Raw genomic sequence first — 27,177 nt, forward strand, 5'->3', positions numbered from 1 at the left:
TGTGGAAATATATGTGGATACTGGTCTTGTGCCATTTACGCTACTTGGGTAAAAAATGGAAAGAATCCTGTCCACCTTCAGAAAGGGAAAAGTGGCCCTTCTTGTACCAGTGGTCAGTGTAACCCCTTAGAACTAGTAATAACCAACCCCTTAATCCTCGCTGGTAAAAAGAGGAATGTGTAACCCTAGAACCTGATGGAGCTGAACTGGATCCTCAAGTAAATATCTTGGTTTGAGGAGTTTATAAACGCTCTCCTGAGCCAGTATTTCAAACTTTCTATGATGAACTGAATGTGCCAGCACCAGAAATTCCAGGAAAAACAAGAATTTTGTTTTTGCCAATAGCCGAGCATGTAGCCCAGTCTCTCAATGTCACTTCACGTTACATATGTGGAGGAACTGTAATGGGAGATCAATGGCCATGGGAAGCCTGAGAATTAGTACCTACAGACCCAGTTCCTGATAAATTCCCAGCTCAAAAGAATCACCCTGATAACTTCTGGGTCCTAAAAGCCTCAATCATTAGACAATACTGTATAGCAAGAGTGGGGAAGGACTTCACCCTTCCTGTGGGAAGACTCAGCTGCCTTGGGCAAAAACTGTATAATAGTACTACAAAAAGTGTCACCTAGTATAGTTCAAACCATATTAAGAAAAATCCATTTAAAAAATTCCCAAAGTTGCAAACTGTGTGGACCCACCCAGAGTCCCACCAGGACTGGACAGCCCCCACTGGATTATATTGGATATGTGGGCAAAGACCTTATGCCAAATTACCCAAATAGTGGGCAGGTAGTTGTGTTATTGGCACTATTAAACTATCTTTATTCCTACTGCCCATACAGACAGGGGAACTCCTGGGCTTCCCGGTCTATGCTTCCCGCAAAAAGAGACGCAGTTACAGAAAATAGGAAAGATAATGAATGGCACCCTGAGAGAATTGTACAATATTATGGGCCTGGTACTTGGGCACAAGATGGCTTGTGGGGATACCCGACACCTATTTACATGCTCATCCAAATCATACAGTTACAAGCTCTCTTAAAAATAATCACTAATAAGACCAGCAGAGCCTTGACTATTCTGGCCTGGCAAGAAACTTGATGAGAAATGCTGTCTATCAAAATAGATTGGCTCTTGACTACTTGCTAGCAGCTGAAGGAGGGGGTCTGTAGAAAATTTAACCTTACTAATAGCTGTCTACCCATAGATGATCAAGGTCAAGTAGTTGAAGACATAGTTAGAAATGACAAAACTGGCACATGTGCCTGTGCAAGTGCAGCATGGATTTAATCCTGGGGCCATGTTTGGAAAGTGGTTCCCAGCACTAAAAAGATTTAAAACTCTTATAATAGGAGTTATAACAGTAATGGAAACCTGCATACTGCTCCCTTGTTTTCTACCTGTACTTCTTCAAATGATAGAAGGTTTCATCACTACCTTAGTTCACCAAAATGCTTCAGCACAAGTGTATGATATAAATCACTATCAATCTATCTTGCAAGAAGACATGGGTGGTCAGAATAAAAGTGAGAACCCCCACTATTGAGTGAGCTTCTCAAAGGGGAGAAGTAAGAGAGGAGACCATCTCTTATATTGTCTTATGCCCAATTTCTGCCTCTAAAGAAAGAAGTAAAAACTAAAAAGCAGAAATGAAATCCACAGGCACTCAGCCCGGCACCACGCCCTGGGCCTGGTTGAAGATCAACCCCTGACCTAACTGGTTATGTTAGCTATAGATTCCAGACATTGTATGGAAAAGCATTGTGAAAATGCCTGTCCCGTTCTGTTCCGTTCTGATTACGGGTGCATGCAGCCCCCAGTCATGTACCCCCTGCTTGCTCAATGGATCACGACCCTCTTATGCAGATCTCCTTAGAGTTGTAAGCCCTTAAAAGAGACAGGAATTGCTCACTCAGGGAGCTCCATTTTTGGAGACATGAGTCTTACCAAAGCTCCTGGCTGAATACAGCCCTTCCTTCTTTAACTCGGTGTCTGAGGGGTTTTGTCTGCAGCTTATCCTGCTACAGCACCACCTAATATTGAGTTTAAATTTTAATCATTATGCTTACCATCATTTCACACAATGCTTGTTTTTATTCCTAACCTAACATTTTGGCTTTTAATTTTTTAATGTCGTAGAAATACATAGGAATTTTTAAACTACTTCTTTTTACCCTTAGATAGTAGGTAGAACTTGATTTTTGGTTTAAAGTACTTATCACTAAGCCTAACGCACTTTGGTAAATGGATTCTAATAATGGTATTCCTCTCATGACTTGAAAAAGCCAGACACCAATTTTACTTTTGAAATATGTTATGTTTTTTATATTAAAATCTAGAATGGGTCGGGCGTGGTGGCTAATGCCTGTAATCCCAACACTTTGCAAGGCTGATGGGGGTGGATCATGAAGTCAGGAGTTTGAGACCAGCCTGACCAACATGGTGAAACCCTGTCTCTACTAAAAATACAAAAAAACTAGCTGGGTGTGGTGGCATGCACCTGTAGTTTCAGCTACTCGGGAGGATGAGGCAGGAGAATCACCTGAACCCAGGAGGTGGAAGTTGCCGTGAGCTGAGATTGTGCCACTGCACAACAGCCTGGGCAAAAAAAGAGAGCAAGAATGAGCCTATTATTATATACAATATTTGTGGTCCTCATGTACATTATAATCCATTGAGTTGTCTAGTTTCTGAAAGTTTCAGGAAGAGTAATATAAGAATACTTATTTTGATTAAATAATTTGTCTTCTCAGTTAATAAAATGAAATAGATTGAAATTACCGATCAGTCACTTAAAATGTTGGTTTCAGAAAAAAATCTATTAACATTTATCTTACTTAAAAACCTATGAATTTTATTCAAATCTACACATAGTATCTTAAAAGATCTGTATGATTAGGATTATAGAAAGCCTTTTCTCCATTTACATGTAGAAGCTAAATAACTGCTTTCCAGGAAGCCCAAAGCGGCAAATGTGATACACAATTATAGGCTATTAAATAGTAGTACTATCATCTAAATGAATCTTTTAGGTATCTGCATGTTCAAGTTGTTTAACATATAATTTAGAAACTAAATTTTTATCAACTAAATGATAAACTAAAAATATAAAGTTATCAATTTCTTTTTCTCAGTTTTGAAATGCCATCATTATTCATACTGGACATTACACTAAATTTCAGAGGCTGTGGCTGTTGAAACTAGAAAACTCATGGTTGACTCTGCTTTACTTGCAGAGTCAGACTTGAATAAATCTTTTTATTTTATACAAACATAGCAGCACAAGGAAGATTATCAATGCTCCACATTTTTTGTAAACACAGCAGAACTTTTCTAGGGAGAATATATGTGTGAGCATGTTAGCTAGAAATTCATGGCATCCTTTGCTGAAGTACAGACTTCTATATAGCAAATAAAGACAAATAAAAATTTAACACTGCGATAGAATCAAAAAAGTATTCTAAAAATTCCTTCTGACCCATTATTATTTTGTTTTTACCAGAATGAGTGTGATGAAATGGTTGCAGCAGTGTGGTCTTAATCCACACTCTCGGTTTCATCATTCTTGGGGTTTGGCCGTAAGACTTTTATGCTTAAGAAAAATGTTTTATTTTCCTTATTCAAGAATTTAACATTATTTTCATAGCCTCACATTTTAAAAAAACGATTCATTCTAAAAATAAAAGTGATTAAACCACATACCACTTTCCCCCCAAAAGAGGAGAGTAACTAACAATATATTCTTGTCTACACTTAATACATAAAAAAATAGAGATAGTCATTTATTTCAGCTGCACACTTGGGAATAAAACACTTCTTGAGCTATAAGCAAAGAGCTTTCAGAGAGGATAGCTTACAAAACGTGGGAGACCTGGTATAAAAACATTTACCCCATGCCTTAGGAGGTAAATACTTCTGTCTTACACTGCTAATTCCGATCATTAACTTGGAGCTAAAGAAACATAATATTATACTACAAAACATCTTATTTCTGTTTTAGATTTAGGGAGTACACGTGCAGATTTGTAGCATAGGTACACTGCATGGTGTTGAGGTTTGGATACTTAATAATCCCATTGCCCAAGTAGTGTACATCACACCAGAAAGTAGTTTTTTGATGCTTGTCTCCCTTTCTTCTTCCATCTTTTTAGAATTCCCAGTGTTTATTGATTTTATCTGTGTTTCCACGTGCATCCAATGTTCACCTTCCACATCTAAGTGAGAACATGTGGTATTTGTTTTACTGATCTGTGTTAATTTGCTTAGATTAATGGCCATCTGCTGCATTCATGTTGCTGCAAAGGACATTACTTCATTCATTTCTGTGGCTGCATGGTATTGCAGGGTGTATAAGTACCTCATTTTTCATATCCAATCTAAGGTTTATAGGTACCAGATTTAATTCTTTGTCTTTGCTATTGTGAATCATGCTAGAATAAACATGTGGGTACAGATGCCTTTTTGGCAAAGAAAATTTATTCTTTTTGGGAATAATGGCACTGATGGGTCAAATGGCAATTCTATTTATAGTTCTTTGAGAAATCTCCAAACTACTTTCCACAGTGGTTAAATTTTATTGCATTCCCACCAACAATCTATAAAGATAGGCATTTCTCTACAACTTCAAATCTGTTATTTTCTGGTTTTTAATAATAGCTATTCTAACTGGTATGAAATGGTATCACATTTTCATTTTGATTTACATCTCTAAGATGATTAGGAGTGTTGAACATTTTGGGCATGTTTACTGGAAACACTTATGTCTTCCTTTGAGAAGTATCTATTCATATCATTTGTTTTTACATTAATTTTTAAATAAATTCTATATATTATTTGTTGTATGTAGTTTGCAAATATCTTACTTCATATTGTATGGTGTCTGTTTACTTTGTTGAATTACTTCTGCTGTGCCGAAGGTCTTTAGTTTAATTAGATGCCATTTTTTATTTTTATTTTAGTGTTTTGAGATGGAGTCTTGCTCTGTTGCCCAGCCTGGAGGGCAGTGGTGCAATCTCAGCTCACCACAACCTCTGTCTCCCTGGTTCAAGTGATTCTCCTGCATCAGCCTCCCAAGTAGGTGGGATTACAGGTACAAGGCACCATGCCTGGCTAATTTTTTTGTACTTTTAGTAGAGAGAGGATTTTGCCATGTGAGCCAGGCTGGTCTTGAACACCTGACCTCAGGTGATCCACCCGCCTTGGTGTCCCAAAGTGCTAGGATTACAAGTATGCGCCACGGTGCACAGCCTTTTGATTTTTATTTGCACTCACTTTTAAGGTGTTATTCATAAATTTCTTACCAGAGGCCAGTGTCTAAAAGAGTATTTTCTACGTATTCTTCTAGAATTTTTGTAGCTCCAAGACTCATAGATAAGTCTTTAATCCATCTTGAGTTATAATTTTTATATGGGAAGAGACAGGGGTCCATTTTTTTTCTGCATGACTAACTAGTTTTCCCAGTAGTACAATTTATTGAATAGGAGTTATTTCTCCTTTATTTCTGTTGATTTTGTCAAAAATAAGTTGATTGTAAAAGTGTAGCTTTTTTTCAAGTCTCTCTCTCTTCTTTTCCATTGGTCTATATGTATGTTTTTGTACCAGAAACATGTTATACTGTTACAGTAGCTTTTAGTACAGTTTAAAGTCTGGTAGTGGGAGGCCTTCAGGGTTTCTTTTTCTTTTTTTTTAATGTCTAAAGTTGCCTTGGCTATTTGAGTTTTCCTGTTCTTCTCTATGAATTTTACTTGCTTTGTCACCCAGGCTGGAGTGCAGTAGCATGATCTCAGCTCACTGCAACCTACTCCTCCCAGGTTCAAGCATTTCCCCTTCTCAGTCTCCCAAATACCTGTCTACAGCCATGCATCACCACACTCGATTAACTTTTGTATTTTTGGTAGAGACAGGGTTTCACCATCTTGGCCAGCCTGGTATTGAACTCCTGACCTCAGATGATCTGCCCACCTTGGCCTTCCAAAGTGTTGGGAATACAGGCAAGAGCCATCACACCCGGCCTAGAACTGTCAGAACTATGTTCAATAGAACTATTTAGAGTGGAAATACTTGTCTTATTTTTATGGAGAATACATCCAGATTTTGCTTGTTCAGTATGACGTGGCTTGAAGATTTGTGATGGATGGCTTTTATTATTTTGAAGTATGTTTCAACAATGTCTAGTTTGTTGAGAATATTTTCATGAATCAATATTAAATTTTCTTGAATTTTTTTTCTGCATCTATTGTGTCAATCATTTAATTTTTGGCTTATCTTTACACGGTGAAGAAAACTTAATGACTTGCATGTGAAAAAACATCCTTACATGGAATGAAGCTCACATGATTGTGGCAAAATAACTTTTGGATTTACTTATAAACTCAGTTTACTATTAGTTCACGAATAATATTTTTCAACATTTATAAAAATACTGGCTTGTAGTTTTCTTTTTTGTTGTGTCTTCACTATATTTTGCTATCAAGATGATACTGATTTTATATAACAAGTTAGGGTGGAATCCCATCTTGATATTTTGTAATATATTTAGTAGGCTTAGTACCAACTCATCATTGTATATATGGTAAAATTTGGCTATAATTTTATATCACACAGGGCTTTTTATGATTGATAGTTTTTTTATTATTCAATGTCATCATGTATTTTATACATTTTTGCTCTGGTCATGGCTTCTGTTTTTTACTGGTTCAATGTTAGAAAGCTGGGCGTAGTTAAAACTTTATCAGTTTTCTCTAAATTTTTCAGTTTGCATGCATAGAGATGTTCATAGTAGTTTTTGAAAATTTTTGAATTTATATAGAATTCATTGTGATCTTACATTTTAAAAATTAAATAAATGCAGAATAAATGCTTGACAAAATTCAACATTTCCTCATAATAAATCTCTGAAAAATTTAGGTATAGGAAAAAGGCACCTCAAGTCAATAAATGTCACGTATAACAAAATATGCAGAGCTAATAACATACTAAACAGGGAAATGTTGTAAGATTTTACTCTAAGATCTAAAACAAGTCAACAATGTGCCATTTCTTCAGTCTTACTAAACACAGTACTAAATGTCCAAGAAAGACACATTGAAGAATATAATCGAAAGCACCCAGTTGAGAAGAAAAAGTTAAATTATTCCTGTATAATATTTTATCTCTATACATAATCATAAGTAAAGAAAAGCTTAAGAGTTTACTAAAACCTATTAGAATGAACAAATTTATTAAACTTGCAGCATACAAAAGCAACATCCAAAAGTCAGAATTTCTATGTAGTGACAACTGTCTCAAAATGAATTTAAAAACAATTCCATCTACAATAACTATAACTATACTTTGAAATAAATTTAACCAAAAATTTGAAACACCTTACATCATACTTTAAAGAACACTAAAGAAATTAATATATGAATAAAAATATTACTTATTCATGAATTGGCATTAATACTGTTAAATATTTGTATTACAGAAAATCATCTACAGATATAATGCAATCTCAATGAAAATACCAGTGACATAATATTTTTAAAAATACATCTACAATTTATGTAGTACCACAAAAGACCCTGAATAGCCAAATAAAGAAAAAAAAAAAAGGAAAGATATCACGCTACCTGACTTTGAAACATACTGTAAAGCTATAGTAACAAAAACAGTATTGTACTTGAATAAAAACAGACACATAGGGCAATGGAGGAGGAAAAAAATAAGACCAGAAATATATCCATTTACTTATGGCTAAGTGATTTTAAATAACGGTGACTATTTCTTAGAGACAGGACAGTGTCTTCAATAAATGGCACGGAGAAGATGTTATAGCCACAGGTAGAGTAATAAAATGAGACTATCATTTCACACCATATATGAAAACCAACTCATAAAACTCATAATAAATTATTATGATTAATACTTGAGACAGAGTCTCACTCTGTCATCCAAGCTGGATGGAGTGCAGTGGTGTGATCTCAGTTCACTCCAACCTCTGCCTCCCAGGTTCATGTGATTCTCCTGCCTCAGCCTCCTGAGTAGCTGGGATTACAGGTGGGTGCCACCATGCCCAGTTTTTGTATTTTTGGTAGAGATGGGGTTTCATCATGTTGGCAAGGCTGGTCTCGAGTTCCTGACCTAAGGTAATCTGCCTGCCTTGGCCTCCCAAAGTGCTGGGATTACAGTCATGAGCCACCGTGCCTGGCCACTCAAAATAAATTACTTAAATGTAAGGCCTGAAAACTGGAAACTAGTACAAAAAATAGAGTAAAAGCCCCATAACATTGGTTGGGCAGTGACTTTTTAAATTTAACCTCAAAATCCCAGGGAAAAAAGGAAAAACAATAGCCAGATTACTACAAATTAAAATGCTGTTGCACAGAATCTGACACAATCAACAAGGTAAGTCCACTAAAAATTGGAACAAAATATTTGTAAATCATACATGTGTCAAGGGGTTAATATCAAAAATACATAAGAAACTTAAATGACTGCACAACAAACAACAAATAACTATTACAAATGAGCAAGAGGCATAAATATTTTTCAAGAAAGTACATACATATGACCAGTAGATACATTAAGAAATTATCATTGTCAATTATTATTATGGAAATGAAAACCTCAGCCTCCCAAGGTGCTGGGATTACAGGTGTGAGCCACTGTGCCTGGACTTACATAGACTTAATTTTGGATTAAATTTTTTTCTATTTATTGCATCTGCAAAAATATATTTTAGTATAAACTCTCTGAAGTTTTCTAAGCTGTAGTTTTTGAAAAAAAAAATGTTTTCAAAATCTATTTCATTTGGAAAGTTTTTCATTAATACAAATTCTCTGTCTAATGTTGAACAAAGTTTGAGCAATGGCTTCAGGGTTTGCCTCTAGTATAAAATGAGTACAATAAGATTGTGATATAGGTAAAGTTACTATAACTCTCTATATTTTAATGTTTGTCTTCAAAATCATCTTCTGAAGTGTAAAGGCTTATGTTTTCTGAAAAATCTTTGAACTTTTAATCTTTGAACTTTGCACTTTTAATGATTTCATTATGAACTCTGATGTTGAGTCGATGTGAGCAGATATTAATAGTTTTCACTTTCTTTATATTTGTATATTTGTTCTCAAGTATAAAGGTTGTCCTGTGCAATAAAATGTGAGCATTGGTTAAAAATTTTGCCACTTTTTACACACTTGTAGAAGTTTTCTCCAGTATGAATCACCTTACAATTAAATGTGACAACAATGCACTGGTTTTGTCACATTCTTCATATTTCTAGAATTTCTCACCAGCATGTCTTTGATGTTTGGAAAAGTTTTAGGTGTTGTAAAAAGCATTGTTACAACTTTCAGGTTTTAAGAGTTTCTCTCTGATATGAATCATCTTATGTCTGTTAATAATACAGGATTTGTTAAACACTTTGCCACATTCTTAACACTTGTAGGGTTTCTCTCCAGTATGAATTATCTTATGTGTAGTAAGGTGTGAAGACTGGTTAAAGGCTTTGCCACATTCTTTACATTTGTAGGTTTTTCTCCAGTACGAATTACCTTATGTTTACTAAGATTTGAGGACTGGTTAAAAGCTTTGCCACATTCTTCACATTTGTAGGGTTTCTCTTCAGCATGAATTATCTTATGTGTAGTAAGGTATAAAGATTGTTTAAAAGCTTTGCCACAGTCTTTACAATTTTATGTATGAATTGTCTTATGCCTAGCAAAGTGTGAGAACCACCTAAAGGCTTTACCATAATCTTTACATTTGTAGATTTTTTCCCCGAGAATGAATTATCTTATGTGTAGTGAGGGTTGAGGATTGGTTAAAAGTTTTGCCACATTCTTCACATTCATAGGGTTTCTCTCCAGTATGAATTCTTTTATGTGTAGTAAGGTTTGAGGACTGGTTGAAAGCTTTGCCACATTCTTCACATTTGTAGGGTTTCTCTCCAGTGTGAATTCTTTCATGCTTAGTAAGGTTTGAGGACCACTTAAAAGCTTTGCCACATTTTTCACATTTGTATGGTTGCTCTTTAGTATGAATTTTCTTATGTTCAGTAAGGTTTGAGGACTGGTTAAATGATTTGCCACATTCTTCACATTTATAGGGTTTCTCTCCCGTATGAATTCTTTTATGTGTAGTAAGGTTTGCGGATTGGTTAAAAGATTTGCCACATTTCTCACATTGGTAGGGTTTTTCTCCAGTATGAATTCTTTTATGTGTAGTAAGGTTTGCGGATTGGTTAAAAGATTTGCCACATTTCTCACATTGGTAGGGTTTTTCTCCATTATGAATTCTCTTATATGTGGTAAAATATGAAAACCAGTTAAAGGCTTTGCCACATTCTTTACATTTGTAGGGTTTTCTCTCAATAATTCTCTTATGTGTAGTACAGTTTGAGGACTCATTAAAGGCTTTGACACATTCTTCACATTTGTAGGGTTTCTCTCCAGTATGAATTTCTTTATGTTGAGCTAAGTGTGAAAGAATGCAAAATAATTTTCCACATTCTTTACATTTGAAAGGTTTCTTTGAAGTATGGCTTATCTTTTGTCTGTTTGAATTTGAAATTTTATGAAAGACTTTCACATATTGAAATATTTTGCTATGGGTAGTTGCCAAACACTGGTTATGTCTATTATAACCTTTTTTGTACATCTTAACCTCATTCACACTTTTACAGCGTTTTCTTAACAGTAAATTCTCATGTCCACATCTTTTATATTGTCTCAGCATGACTTCTTGGAAATAATCTTTTATGCCTTGCTCTGACCAAAGGTCTTGGGCAAAATGGGAACATATAACTGAAAGAAATAAAAATTACAAATTACTCCATGTACTAGACTGAGTATAGTTTATAAACCTAACCTATAAAGTTACACAAACTACATAACAAGATGGCATAGCAAAATACCACAGGCCCTAATTTCTTCATAAATATATAAATATAACAAAAATCCAACGTACATTTGTAAAAAAGTAAGTTGAGTGTGTACGGTGCCCCAGGTGAGCACAATGCAAAGAGCTATATAGAGGAAAAAGAAAGTCTGTTACATTTTACCCAACAGAGCTCTTCCTCCCCTCCATTTTAACATAGTGACTTTAGAGGTAAACTGCCAACTCCTGATTTCCTTTTTAAAAGACAAGTAAAATACTGGCACATATATCTTTATTTCTGGTTGATAGGGGTTTTTCTAGACACTGGTTTCTGTATCTTATGACAAAAGGTTCTGAAAGAAATGGTGGTATACTTTAAAATGACAGTATGAGCCTGCTGAGACAAAAACTAAGTTTTACAGCATCAGAGAGACTGTGGTATCACAGAGAACAAATGTAGCAAGTGATTACCAATTTTTTTTTTTTTTTTTTTCGAGACAGAGTCTTGCTGTGTCACCCAGGCTGGAGTGCAGTGGTATAATCTCAGCTCACTGAAACCTTTGTCTCCCGGGTTCAGGCCATTCTCCTGCCTCAGCCTCCTAAGTAGGTGGGACTACAGGCACATGCCACCACGCCCAGCTAACTTATTGTATTGCTAGTAGAGATGTTTTACGATGTTGATCAGGATGGTCTCGATCTCTTGACTTTGTGATCCGCCCGCCTCAGCCTCCCAAAGTGCTGGGTTTACAGACACCAGCCACCACACCTGGCCTACTGATTTTTAAGAAGAAACACAAATAAACTCCTTTAACTAAAAGCAAACACAAAATTTTAGACAAGACACATTGTAAGAACATGTTTGAGAGACTCCCAGAATGTGTAGTCAAAATGATTGTTTTTAGACTATGTCAGGACAGAACTACATTATAAAGACTGTGATGGGTAGCTTTTTTAAATGTCCAAATCTCAATTAAAGATTACAGTGTACACAAAACAGGGCAATGTAATTCCATCAAAAATATAAAATTTTCAGAAGGAAACCACAGAAAAGATGTACACATTAATTTTAAAAATTGATTCAAAATTGAATATTCAATGAATGAAACAGGAACACAGACAACTACAGAAAATCAAAAATGAAGATAAGAACAAAATATTGAAAAAATTTGAAAAATAGAAATTATGGGGGTAAAAAATACAAGAAGAAATAAAAACTGAAAAATCCCTCAGTAAGAAAAATAATGTAAACATGAAAAAGCTTAACAAACAAACTAGGATACATACAAAGATATTTATAACACATATATGAGCACAATTTCAAAACTCACAGACAGAAAGAGCATTTTTGGGAGCTGCAATATAAAACTGATGTGTCATATACAAACATGGTCTTATGATATAACCAGTGAATTGTCAACAAAAATTTTGCTGGCCAGAAACTGTGTGATGTAGTCAAAGTACTGGAAAAAAAAATAGTTTTCAAGTGAGGGTAATACCATCAGCAAATCTGTCCTGAAAAATGAAAAAACGATGTTCCAAAATAGCCAAATTCTGAAAAGGTATATTGGCACTGCATACACTTATAAAACTGCATAAACATATAAAAGATGCTGAAAGCAGTTCCTTAAATGAAAAATAAAAGGATTCAAGAAAATACCACATAATCAAATAAAAATAAATTACTTTTTGAGAAAAATATGCACATACATAAAAAAAGGAATTTGTAGCATTATCATAATGGTGCAGAAAACATTTAAAATTATTCTCTAAAATTTGAAAGATAAAAGCAGAGCAATTATTATAAACATCTGTTAATGAATATACCGCATTAAATATATATATATTTTTTCCTTTTGAGACGGATTCTCACTCTGTCACCCAGGCTGGAGTGCAGTGGCACTATTTCGGCTTACTGCAAGCTCCGCCTCCCGGGGTTCACACCATTCTCCTGCTTCAGACAAGATGGAAGTACACAAATATTAATCAAATGAGAGCAGAAGAGGCCAAAATAATATTATGCAAGCTACATCTTAAGTCAAAAACTGTCATATTTTATAAAATGTACTTGAAGTCAAAACTCTAAAGAGACAAAATAAGACCTTAAAAAATTATAGATTTATTCACTGGGAGCCTATGACACACTTGTATATACACATATGTCTCTGTGTGTGTGTGTTTGTTTCTCTGTGTGTGTGTGTATATACATATATCTCACATTAGGGCTCCAAACATATAAAGCAAATATTGACAGAAACACATAGAGAGCAATATAATTACAGTATATTTTAATATTGCACTTTCTGTAATAAAAATAAAACAAGACAGAATATTAGTAAGAAAACAGACAACTTGAAGGGAGTATAAAACAATTATTCCTAACAAAGGTATAGAGGGCACCCCTCAACAACCTTAGGATACACACTTTTATCAGTAGCTCATAGAACACTTTCCTTGATAGACAACTTCCTAGGCCAAAAAAAAGTTTACCACATTTTTTAAAACTAAAATTTTATAAATTACTTTATATGACCAAAATGGAATGAGACTATAAATAATAAGAGGAAAAAAATGAAAAAATTCACAAATATATATAAAAATTAAACAACACATTCTTGAGCGTGCTCTTGTGGAAAGGCTGAAATAGTTAATATTGTAAATATGTCCATCCTGCTCAATGTAATCTACAGATTTACTGCAATGTTTTTCAAATTTCTCATTGCATTTTTGAACAGCAACCCCTCAATTATGTAGAATCTCAACAGACAATAAAGTACTTAGCAATCTTCAAAAAAAAATGGGGGGGGGGACAATGTTGGAGGATTTATAGTTTCTGATTTAAACACACATCACAAAGTTACAGAATTAAACCAATTGTTGGGCACAGTGGCTCACACCTGTAATCCCAGCACTTTGGGAGGCTGAGGCAGGTGGATTGCTTGAGCCCTGGAGTTCAAGACCAGCGTGGGTCACATGGTGAAACCCCGTCTCTACTAAAAACATAAGCTGGGCGTGGTGATAGGTGCCTGTAATCCCAGCTACTCAGGAAACCATCCAAAACTCTTCCCAGCCAAGGACTGGAAGAGGTCCTGCCTTTTCAGAGGCCTGGAGAAAGACACTCATTTATAGCCACGCAGACAAGACTGCAGACCTTGGTCCTTACTGTCTTCCCTGAAGCACTTCCATGACTCAGTTCCAGTTCTTTGAGCCACAGTTCATGGTCAGTTCTACCTACATGGAAACCCACACAGAGACCTGGGGAAATACTTTCTGGTACCCAGTGAAAGCCATTTTCATCTACATTTTGATATAAAGCCCACCATATATGTATAACCAACTGCAGAAACCTGCCCTAGTGTTTACCCTACAGAGCAAAGTCCTAAAGGATATTCACTCTGCCAAAAATATAATGGGAATTACAATTACCCAAGCCCCTTGTAACAAGTCAACTAAAGTTGGACCCTAGTGAAGACCCAGCAGCCTTGTGACCAAGCTACAACCCCTCTCCACTACAAGCCCAGAAGGCATTCTATCACCCTGGGCACCCAACAAAATAATATCTTTACATCTTTAAGCCAGTTTATAAAAACTTGAAGAGGGGTTTGCTTCTTAAAATCCACAGAGACCAATGCACAATTATATTGTGCCCATTCTCAATGCTTCCACTTAAACATAGCTTAAACATAGCACTGAAGGTCAATTAAAAAAATTAGAGAAGACACAAATAAATTTAAAAATATTTTGTCTATTAATTGAAAGAATAAATATTGCTAAAGTGCCTTATTTTTTATTTTTACTTTTTGACAAGAGTCTTGCTATCTTGCTCAGGATCAAGTGCAGTGGCACAGTCTTGGCTCACTGCCAGCTACATTTCCTGGATTCAAGCAAATCTCCTGTCTCAACATCCCAAGTAGCTTACAAGCACCTGTCACAATGTCTGGCTAATTTTTTGTAGTTTTAGTAGAGACAGGGTTTCACTATGTTGGCCAGGCTGGTCTCGAACTCCTGACCTCATGATCCATCCGCCTTGGCCTCCCAAAGTGTTGGGATTACAGGTGTGAGCCACCGTGCCCAGGCCAAAGTACCTTGTCATCTAAGGTGTCTCTAGATTCAATAAACTCCCATCAGAATTCCAGTTATTTAAGGTAATAGAAAATACGATTTTAAAATTTACATAAAACTACAATAAACTTTAAATAGCTAAAGCTATCTTGAAAGAAATAAAATAGCAAGAGGACATCATACTGTATAATTTTAAACTATATTTCAAAACTATAGTAGTAAAACAGCATGGAATGTGCAGAAAATTAGCAATAAATAAATAACAAATGAAACAGAAACCACTACTCTCACACATTTCAGCCATAATGCAAAAAGAGAACTTAAAAAATAGTTTAATTAGCTGGGTGTGGTGGTGCATGCCTATAATCCCAGCTACTCAGGAGCCTGAGGCAGGAGAATCACATGAATCTGGGAGGCAGAGGTTGCAGTGAGCCGAGATTGCACCAATGCGCTCTGGCCCTGGTGATAGTGTGAGACTCCGTCTCAAAAATAAATAAATAAATAAAATAAAAATAGTTCGACATAAAGTTTCTCAAAATTATGCAAATATCTGTGTGTTTCCAGAAACAATGGAAAAGGAGTCAGATTGTGCAGTCTATTATATGCCATGAAATGGACTTTGACTCTCACTGTAAACTTAAAGTAAGATTACCAAAGGGAAAGAAGAATTTTTAGAGATTTAATAAAGATAAAGCAAAAGATGCTTCTATGTGAGAGGAAAAAAAATTTTTTTTAAAGCAAAATAAATAAAAAGAAACAGAAACAATTTCCTTTGTAAAACAGCTTCCCAAATTATTTTTAAAACTTTTTTTTTTTTTCTAAACTGTAGATCTCTTATCAGTCTTGTCTATTGTATTTACTCTCACCTACCTGGAGGTTTGGCTACCATATCATGTGTCTTCACATTCCAAGGCTCTTTTTCTTGCTCCAGACATGTGATTAGGTCTGGCTTTGAGACAGTAATACCTGTTTTATGAAAAATAACATGAATTTTGCTCATATTCTCCAATTACCAACTTAGTAATGCTCTCAGTAAAGAGAATGCAATGGAATATTCTAGTAAATTAACCCCAAAATAATAATTTATAACAAATTTCTAAATATATTGGGCACAGTGGCTCACGCCTTTAATCCCAGCACTTTGGGAGGCTGAGGCAGGTGGATCAGAGTGAGGTTAGGAGTTCAAGACCAGCCTGTCCAACATAGTGAAACTCTGCCTCTACTAAAAATATAAAAAAATGAGCCAAGTGTGGTGGCACATGCCTGTAGTCCCAGCTACTCAAGAGGCCGAGGCAGGAGAATCATTTGAACCCAGGGGGCAGAGGTTGCAGTGAGCTGAGACTGTGCCATTGTGCTCCAGCCTAGATGACAGAGACTCTGTCTCCAAAAAAATAAAAAAATTTAAAAAATAAAGAAAAATTGCTAAATATTTTAAAATATTTTACTTTTATAGGTTCTTAATTTAACTACCTTGTACTAATTCAAAAATTGGTATTGGTAATGAAATTTTAAGATGTGGGCAATAATAAGTTGCAACTAAATTTCTAAAATTAACCCTAATCTAGAGTGAAGGAAACAAATCAGCTCAGGAAAGTGGAAAGTAAAGGTCAAAATAAAACATTTTGAAATTCTTTTCTACATGGACAAATCCTGAAGACAAAAAACAAACAAACAAACAAACAAACAACCCGGGATCTGAAAGCATAACATTTTTACAAAAATAAGTGAAACCTATAAGGTATATTAGCAATTGTGTATTAAGGTTATCCTCACCCAGGAAGACCAGGTTTCTGTAGTTATCTAACATCACATGTCTATATAAATTCTGCTGCTCAGTGTCTAGACATTGCCATTCCTCCAGAGAAAATTCTATGGCCACATCTCTAAATGTCAATGCTCCCTGAAAAACATAAACACACACACATATTTACCAAGTGGCCAGGGGCAGAATTTTAAATTTGACTCAAGGTGAAATAAGAGTAAAGATAACTGGGTCTTACTTATAGGGGTGACTGAAATTATCTAATAACTTTCAACACAGAAATATTCTCTCATGTATACTCTAACTCCGAGAAAAGAGAGTTGCATAAGATCCAAAATATCAGTGTATATATGATACTTTTCCAGATGATGAAGTAGGACATGAACTAGTAACATGTACATATTTGAGTGCTATATTTACATCATACAGAAAGAGTTGTATAAACTTTTCAGATGGAAAAGTCATAATGAGTTAGAAGGTACTGCACAAATTTTAATGTGTACAATAAACTGAAGATCTTGTTAATGCAGTCTGTGACAGAAGGTCTGGAATAAAGCCTGAGTTTCTGGATCTTGGTGTGGTAGCTCATGCCTGTAATCCCAACACTTTGGGAGGCTGAGGCAGGCGGATCACCTGAGGTCGGGAGTTCGGACCAGCCTAACCAACATGGAGAAACCCCGTCTCTACTAAAAACACAAAATTAGCCAGACATGGTGGCACATGCCTGAACTTCCAGGTACCTGGGAAGGCTGAGGCAGGCGAATCGGTTGAATCTGGGAAGCAGAGGTTGTGGTGAGCCAAGATTGTGCCCTTGTACTACAGCCTGGGCAACAAGAGCGAAACTCTGTCTGAAAAACAAACAAACAAAAAAACCAAGATCACTGGTGATGCCAATATTTATGGCCTAAGAAGGCTATTTTGTCAAATTGGAGTAATTGGAAGAGTCTGTGGTCTTTTTTTCCAGTTTTTCTGGCCTGTAACAAACATTAGAGCTTTCATTTTCCAAAAGCAGATAAAGACAAAGAAAACATGAGAAAGAAGGGCAGCTGCCAGATTACATGTGATGCTTTCTGTACATCAGCTGCATAAAGAAACTTACTAATGAAGAGAGAAATAATGAGCTCCATATTGAAGAAATCTGTCAGAGAGCTTCATTAATCAAGTGAGTTATTAATATAAACTGGACTAAGACAATTTTTATGATGTGCTGATGCACAGCATCACTGTAGTAATACTGGCCCTCCAAAAGTAAATTACAGCCTGAATTTAACTATAAAGAAACATCAGTTTTATGCAAAGTTCAAAATACAGATATCTCCCATGTTCTATAATTGTTAATAGTTAATAGTTATTTTAAATAGTCTTTCTTTAGCACTCTGGAGAACAAGTATCTCCTAATAATTTTTTTCAGAACTTACTGGGTAATAAATGCCATCCTGTTTAAATAAGCATTTTCTTCATCCTTTTCTATACAGAGCTGATGGAGAACAGAGAGAGAAACTCAACATTACATGGTCTTTATTTTTATGAAGAACCTCAGCTTTTCCCCAATAGGAATCTTGAGCATCCACACCGTCCCATGTTCAACAGCCACAAAGGGAACATTTTTAATGACGCAGATTATAAATTCATGGTGAGAATACTGCATGGCATATAAGAAGCCATGATATACAGAATGTAGAGAAGGCTCTGGTACATAGGAAAGAAATATTTTTCAGAGATCCTTGACAATTATAAGAATTTTAAAATGTAGTTACAACAAACTCATTTAAGAGGAAAAGCACAAGTAGAGAATTAAAGTCTCGCAAGTACTAAAGGCATGGCATTCTAGCAGGCACAATGGACATAACTCTTACTCCGAAGCATGTTTAGCTGAAAAAAAAATCCATTTTTTTTTTTTTTTTTTTGAGGCGGAGTCTCGCTCTGTCCCCCGGACTGGAGTGCAGTGGCCGGATCTCAGCTCACTGCAAGCTCCGCCTCCTGGGTTTATGCCATTCTCCTGCCTCAGCCTCCCGAGTAGCTGAGACTACAGGCGCCCGCCACCTCGCCCAGCTAGTTTTTGTATTTTTAGTAGAGACGGGGTTTCACCGTGTTAGCCAGGATGGTCTCGATCTCCTGACCTCGTGATCCGCCCGTCTCGGCCTCCCAAAGTGCTGGGATTACAGGCTTGAGCCACCGCGCCCGGCAAAAAATCCATTTTTTATCTTCTCCTCTTTCTCTGGAATTTCTTCTCAGATGAGATTTTTGAAAAAAATTACATCTGCATCTGGAGAATATGCCTTGAAAGATGTAAGCACCACATCTTTACCTGCTACCACCACACTCGTAGGCAGGACCAATACAGAAAAATTCTACCCATTTCTGTCCTTTATAACAGAAGATAATCAGGAACAACAAGCTGCTCCACAGATGTAAAAATACAAGTTTCTCCTTTCCTGTCCTCAGGTGTCCTCCCCTGCCACAGACACCAGCAATTTCTGCTACAGTAATACAAATGTGGGCCACACTGCCCGGTTCCTAAGAAATCCAAACAGAACAGGTTCTGGGACCACCTGTTAATGCAAAGGTGAGAATTAATTATCATAAATGTATCTTGAACCCTCATATTTGATTCTGGCCTCAACTTTGAGTCACATGATTCTAATTAGAAGCCTGGGATTATAACCATTTAAGCATTGCCTCTCCAGCTTTAACAAGATTACAAATCACTTGGTAATTTTGGCCCTATTCTATGAAATGTGATTCTGCAGGTTTTGAAAGGGTACTTGAATGGGTGTTATAAACAAGTTTCCTATCAATGCTGATGTTTCTCCACCTGGGGTCATTATTAGCATTAGTTAGAGCAAGCAGGCACACTACCGAGTTCCTTACACTCAGCAGTCTTGTGACAACACAAATACTTTTGGTATAAATAAGGACAACCAATCTCCACCTTAAAGTATTATAATCTTTGCCGACTTTTTTTAAGTTTACAGAAGAAACAAAGCAACAATGTTTGTTTTTTTGTTTTTGAATTTAGAAAGCAACAATGTTTAAATCTGCGTTTAGAAAACAACATGTACACATGTAGTAATGCAATGTTTATTATTCAAGTACTACATGCTCAATAAGATGCTGCAGGGCACTGTGATAGCACATTACAGGATTTAATCTTAATAACACACTGTGTATTGATACCAAGTGTTCAATAATTCCCAGTATTTAGAAAAATGACCCAGATTTTTTTTGTTTCACTGTCATTGACCTTTTTAAAAAATGTGTAGAATAAAAGCTAAACATAAACAGATGAGAGGAATAGAGAAATGAAGAGTTTAAACTTACAGGAATTTTTATTGTGTTTATATTTACTTCTTGTGGCTTGGGGAGCAACTACTAGCTCTGCAGGAATGGAAAACAAGTTGCTAAATAAAATGTCTCTGCAAGCACTGGTTTTAATAATTTTAAAAAGATGCTAAAATTCATGCTTTATATTTCTCATGTATCTGCTTTTCTGTTTCAGAAAATTGTGAGCACCAGCTCCAAAAGTGGAACAGGATTCATCACCCAAAACTGATCTTTTCTAATCAGTTCTGTGAAGTGAGACTCCAGGGTAGGGCCAGACCTAAATAAGGCCTTCAAAAGGGGTGAATCTGAACAGCACTGGGACAGGGAGTGGACCCTAGCAAGAATTTGGTTCTCTATGCCAATGGGGGTATTTCCAGTTTTGTTTTTCCTAAGCTTACCTAAGAGAAATTTGTATCTCAGAGTTTGTGTAATTTAAACCTTTTATAGCCACTTCCCTGTCAATTTTATAACATATATTAATAAGCCATTTAAACAAATCATTTAAGGTTTCCTAGGATAATTTTATTAAAAGATGAATACGTTTTTTTAGTAAGGTAAAAGAAATACAAATAATAATAACAACCCTTCTGTACATAAATAGTCCTTCAGGTAAAAACACCAAAAGTCACAACAATATAAAGAATGTGGCCGAAATAAAGCCCAAGTTTTTTTTCACACATTTATTTACCTACTATATGATGCATAATTCAATCTTTTATTCAGTTGCTAGTTTTTATTAGTCTGTTCTCACGCTGCTGATAAAGACATACTGGAGACTGGGAAGTTTAGAAAGAGATCTAATGAACTTACAGTTCTATGTGGCTGGGGAGGCCTCACAATCATGGCAAAAGACAAGGAAGAGCAAGTCACATTTTACATGGATAGTGGCAGGCAAAGAGAGAGCTTGTGCAGGAAAACTCCCATTTTTACAACCATCATATATTCTGAAATTCATTCACTATCACGAAAACAGTGCAGGGAAGACCCACACCCATAATTGAAACATCTCCCACCATGTTTTTACCATGACTTGTGAGAATTACAATTCAAGATGAGATTTGGGTGGGACACAGCCAAACCATGTCATTCCACCCCGGCCCGTCCCAAATCTAATGTCTTTGCATTGCAAAACCAATCATACCTTCCCAACAGTACCCCAAAGTCTTAACTCATTTCAGCATCGACTCAAAAGTCCACAGTTCAACATCTTATCTGAAACAAGGTAAGTCCCTTCTGCCTATGAGCCTGTAAAATTAAAAGCAAGTTAGTCACTTCCCTGATCAATGGGGGTACAAGCATTGGGTAAATACAGTCATTTCATAGGGGAGAAACTGGCCAAAACAAAGGGGCTACTGGCCCCATGCAAGTCCAAAATCAAGCAAGGCAGTCAAATCTTAAAGCTCCAAAACGATCTCCTTTGACTCCATGTCTTGCATTGGGTCATGATCATGCAAAAGCTAGGTTCCCATCATCTTGAGCAGCTTCACCCCTGTGGTTCTGCAGGGTATAGACTCTCTCCTGGCTGCCTTCATGGGCTAGTGTTGAGTGTCTGTGGCTTCTCTGGGCACATGAAGCAAGCTGTCAGTGGATCTACCATTCTGGAGTCTGGAGGACAATGGCCCTCTTCTCACAGCTCCACTAGGCAGTGCCCCAGTAAGGCCTCTGTGTGGGGGCTCCAACACCAAATTTTTTCTGTACAACCCTAGCAGATAGTTCTCATGAGGACTTCACCCCTGCAGCAACCTTCTGCTTGGACATCCAGGGATTTCTGTGTATCTCTGAAATCTAGGTGGAGGGTGCCAAACCTCAATTCTTGACTTCCATGAACCCGCAGTCTCAACACCATATGGAAGATGCCAAGGCTTGGGGCTTCCACCCTCTGAAGCAACAGCCTGAGCTCTACCTTGGCCCCTTTTAGCCATGACTGAAGTGGCTGGAATACAGGGTACCAAGTCCCTCTTCACAGAGGGCTTCACAGAGCAGGGAAGCCCTGGACCTGACCCATAAAGCCATCTTTTTCATTTAGGCCTCTGAGCCTGTGATGGAAGGCGCTGTGGAGAAGACCTCTGTCTGTCATGACCTGGAGACATTTTTCCCACAGCTGGCTTAAATTTCTCCTCCAAAAAATGAGCTTTTCTATTCTATTGCATTGTCAGGCTGCAAATTTTCCAAACTTTTATGCTCTGTTTCCATTTTAAAACTGAATGCCTTTAACAGAACCCAAGTAATCTCTTGAATGTTTTGCTGCTTATAAATTTAATTTTTCTTTTTAAATTTTGCTGTCAATAAGTTTATTTTCTTCATCTGAAAAAGCCTCATTGAAAATTGTTTGGTTTAGTTCTCAGAAGCCCACTCATAAGCTCTGAGGAAGCTTGCCTTCTTTTGACTTACTCGACCTTGCTTTGAGCAAGGGACATTTTGTGACGGTTCCACTTCTTTTTAACTTTTTTCTTGGGCTTCTTCTCATAGACTGGATTCTCTCACATAGCAGCATGAGATTTCTTATACATCTCCTTCATGTCTGGAGTTACGCTTTTGTTTATGTATTGCTAGAACAGTTTTCCTGTAAGCATCTTCATCTTCCTTCATTAAGTAGTGCATGTAATCTGCAACATTCTGGCCTATGATGTGCTTCTGGTGTAGTACTGCATTAAATCTCTTGCTTTCAGAATCATAACCAGGGAATTGTTTGGTACTGTGAGGGATAAACAAGCCTCCATCTACTGCTCTCTTCAGGAACAAAAACTTTATTGCCAGTGGTAGTTCTGGGAAGGCCTACACCCAAATAGTAGGTAAAGGCACTTGGCTGACCATCAGTGCTTTCCACATTGTATTCATTGCCAGTCATCTCCACTTGGCCTTCACAGATCTTGTCCATGCCATAGGTCACAGATCTTCACCTACTGAGGAGTCTGTAGGCCAGCAGCAGGCCAGTACAATACGCTGTAGTGTAATTGCTTAGGCCAACCTTCACATCACATTTTGGCAGTTTATGTGCATATGCTGTGCATACTATCATGTCCTATTCTATATGGATGTATGCAATCTGACAATATCTCTGTTTGTTACACAAACTATCATCCTGGGGAGCAGCCATGAAGGAAGACCTGGATGATGGCCCTGACTTCCTCTCGGGAAGAGAATTGTGGACTTAAAGCAATAAATGTAGATCTTCAAAGTGATCCTCCTCTGCAGGTGGACATCGCTGATGCTCTTAGTGAGTGGGATAAAGTAAAATTCACTGTTCACACAAAAAGTTTATTTCCAAATTTTAAACAAAATGAGTTTTCTGTTGTTCAGCAACACAAGCAATTTATCTGGCGTCGCACTTCCTTTGTTAAAAATGAAGACTATGCAGGTTACATCATTTCACCAGCACCACCAAGACCTGATTTTGATGCTTCAAGGGAAAAAGTACAGAAGCTTGGAGAACAAGGGTCAATGACAAACGAAGAATTCACAAAGATGAACAGGAACTGGAAGCTGAATATTTGGGAATATTCAAGAAGACAGTGGCGATGCATGAAGTGTTCCTATGTCATGTGACAGCACATCCTATTTTGAGAAAATATTTAAATTTCCATGTCTTCTTGGAATATAATCAAGATTTGAGTGTGCGAGGAAAAATAAAAAGAGAAACTTGAAGATGTCTTTAAAAACATGGTTAAATCAGCAGATGGAGTAATTGTTTCAGGAGTAAAGGATGTAGATAATTTCTTCGAGCATGAATGAACATTTCTTTTACAATATCATAACAGAGTTAAGGATGCATCTGTTAACTCTGGTAGAATGACAAGATCCCACAAAAGTGTTGCAGATGATTACAATAGAATTGGTTCTTCATTATATGCTTTAGGAACTTAGGATTCTACAGATATATGAAAGTTTTTTCTCAAAGTTTCATAAATGTTTGATGAAACAAGAAAAATAGAAGCGTGAGTGTCTGCTGATGAGGCCCTCGAACTTTCTGACCCTTAAAAATATTACTTAAGAGAAACTCAAGCTGCTAAGGATCTCCTGTATTGAAGGTCTAGGTCACTAGTGGATTATGAAAATGCTAATAAAGCACTGGAAAAAGCAAGAGCAAAAAATAATGATGTTCTGCTGGCTAAAACTTTCCAACAATTATGTAGTCAGAAATTTGAGAACAAAAATCTCAGTCTGCAAAACTGAACTTATAGATTTTAAGACAAAAAGCATGACTGCATTCAGTAAAAATTATTGGAACTGGCAGAGTTAGAACTGAATCATGCAAAAGCTAACTACAGTTGCTGCCAAACTGCCTGGCAGTGCTAAACAAAGACACGTAAGCCACACTCTGCCTTCCTGTTGAAAAGGGCTGCCTTCCTTCAGATTTTATTTTTGTTTTCTTAATGATGTTAAGCATTTATGCTCCCCGGGAACAAATAAAAAACAGCTGATAAAATGGACCTACTCTTTTTCTGAGAAAAATTGAGCAATGCCATGTACAGGCAATGCCAGTCTGTATGGTGTAATGCTGAACTGTGTTCCCCAAGACAGTGGTCCATTATTGTGCACTCATCATATTCAAAAGTCCAAATTTTATTCTTCTTTAAAGTAGCCTCTATAACTGTATTTAGTTTATAAATAGTATTCCTTATGGATGCCAATCTTATTTACCTTTAAATAATTTCTGAAGTTTAACCTTTTCAGAATGCATTATTCAAACAAGATAAAGATTGCCTTTATTGAATTTTTTAAAATTTCGTTTTAAAAAAGCATTATATACCACCTTAGTTCATTCATGTATACTAATAAAGCATCTTAATCAGACTTATTTTTTACTGAATATTTCTTAGAAGTTTTGGGACAGATTTTATGTAATCTTTGTGAATTCTGAAGAAAAGCAAATGCATTAGTATGTCTGCCTTAAACTTGTAGACTAAACTAATTATTGTCAAATAAACAGCAACAACAGTGAGAGTTTTTAACTCTGTGGTCATTGTATCACTCTTTAACATTTGGAGTAGCTATAATAAATCTACTCCTGTATTATGCTTTAAAAAACCCAACTAACAAAAAAACTATCATCCTGTATTTGGGTGTGTTGTATTTATTTTTATCCTGTATCACCAAGCATTTCCAAGAATAATAATTAGTTTTACCCTCTTGTCCTCTAAATTTCATTTGGTATCTCTTAAAATAGGCATTATTCTTAACAACTTTAACAAAACCTATCCTGCAGAACACAGACTGGCATCCACGGCTCAACAGAGACCTGTCTTGCTTAGAAATTTCTTCTGCCAGGTAACCTAAATCATCTCTCTCAAGTTCGACGTTTCACAAATCCCTAGGGAAGGGGCAAAATAACACCAGTCTCTTTGCTAAAACACAAGAAAAGTCACCTTTGCTCCAATTCTCAGCGAGTTCCTCATGTCCATCTGAAACCATTTCAGCCTGGATTTTATTTTCCATATAATTATCAGCATTTTGGTCAAAGCCATTCAACAAAGTCTCTAGGGAGTTCCACACTTTCCCACATTTTCCTGTCCTCTGAGACCTCTGAACTGCTCCAATCTCTGCCTGTTACCCAGTTCCAAAGTCACATGCACATTTTCAGGTATCTTTTCATCAATGTCCCACTCTACTGGTAAAAATTTTTTGCATCAGTCTGTTCTCACACTGTTGATATAAACACACCAGAGACTGGTAGGAAAAGAGATTTAATGGACTTAAACAATACCACATGGCTGGGGAGGCCTCACAATCATGGCAGAAGGCAAGGAGAAGCAAGTTATATCTTACATGGATGGTGGCAAGCAAAATCAGAGCTTGTACAGGGAAACTCCCATTTTCAAAATCATCAGATCTTGTGAAACTCATTCACTGTCATGAGAACAGTGCAGGAAAGACCTACTGTCATAATTTAATCACCTCCCTCTGGGTTCCTACCACAACATGTAGAAACTGTGGGAGTTACAATTTAAGATGAGATTTGGGTGGTGACACAGCCGAGCCATATCACTAGCCTAGACTAAAAGTTTCTGTATGGTAAGAACTCCATAACTGCTCTACCTATTTTTCTAATGATAATATGAAATGAAAGCAATCAGTTTCTCTGTTTTGGTTTCCAGACCTCTTTTTCACCCAAGTACAAGAAAACTGGGGAAACTGTCATCTGAGTACCAGCAAAAATTATCTCTTGTATGAGGGAGGAACAAACACAGAATGACTCATTTCTTTTACACTGAGAAAGAAGTAGAATTAACCACTCTTGTCAGCCTGATAAAATTCTGCTCTGGATATTCTCAAATGTTTCAAAGATGGCTAGGTAATTGTGAGAGGGTTCCCAGTTATCCCGGGTTGACTGCCCAATGATAAACGAGGCAGAAGAGACAGGTTGATTCTAAATAAAAAATGGAACTGCTTTGGTGGAGCTCCAGAACCTGGATCACCTGTCCAGATTCTAGCTCTTGAGTAACAGGAAGGACAAGAATACTCTACTCAAGTCTTGCATTTTACCGGTAGGTATAGTTGTGGTTATGGCTCTGGATACTTTCTGGTCTTGATCTTTCACTCCTAAGATGCTTGTTTACATTTACAGATTTGGCCATCAGATTCTGTTTACTCTCGGAACCTCTACAGAATGTAGAACATGTAGCAGGTCACTGAAGTAGTTATGAAGAGCTCAAAAAGCCACACTCTCAAAGGGAGGCTTCAAAGATGTCTCTGTTGACATTCCACAATGCAGAAAATGCCTCCAGTTAGTTTTCTGTACATTTTCAATCCAAAGTCTTGGCCTGTCTTGTAACTACCAGGCAGAGGACAGAACTTATGTGCAGATTCTGGGTGGGATTAACCTCACTCTGCATTTTTGGGTGTTACAGCAAGTAAAGTACAATTGAAAGAGAGGTCCCCTCACAGAAGCTGCTCTTCTAGATAATAGTTTACAGAAATGGAAAAACAGATGACACAACATGAATATAAGTAGAGAGTTTATTTGGACCAAGCTTGAGGATTTTAACCTGGGAACAAAGATTCTAGTTGTCTGAAATCTATACAGGTACAAGTGAATTTGTGGCTGGGGTGATGGCTTACACCTGTAATCCCAGCACTTTGGGAGGCTGAGCCAGGTGGATCACTTGAGGTCACAAGTTCATAACCAGCCTGGTCAATGTGGTGAAATTCTGGTAGTTCTAGACAGTATGTGG

General features: G+C 36.7%; 1 protein-coding gene and 1 pseudogene across 1 annotated transcript; one reads left to right on the top strand and one right to left on the bottom strand.

The window, feature by feature from the left end:
* Positions 1–9,261: 9,261 nt before the first annotated feature.
* On the bottom strand, positions 9,262–16,813 carry LOC111529519 (putative zinc finger protein 730). The gene is given in 6 exon segments (XM_031934717.1): positions 9,262–9,515; positions 9,518–9,667; positions 9,734–9,764; positions 9,766–10,787; positions 15,790–15,885; positions 16,693–16,813. Coding segments are annotated over 6 exon segments (1,587 nt in total). The 5' UTR covers positions 16,727–16,813.
* A 6,284-nt stretch (positions 16,814–23,097) lies between these two features.
* Positions 23,098–24,315, top strand: LOC111529533 (annotated as a pseudogene).
* The last annotated feature ends 2,862 nt before the right edge of the window (positions 24,316–27,177 follow it).

This window comes from Piliocolobus tephrosceles, chromosome 21, assembly GCF_002776525.5.
Source record: "Piliocolobus tephrosceles isolate RC106 chromosome 21, ASM277652v3, whole genome shotgun sequence".
Taxonomy (NCBI): domain Eukaryota; kingdom Metazoa; phylum Chordata; class Mammalia; order Primates; family Cercopithecidae; genus Piliocolobus; species Piliocolobus tephrosceles.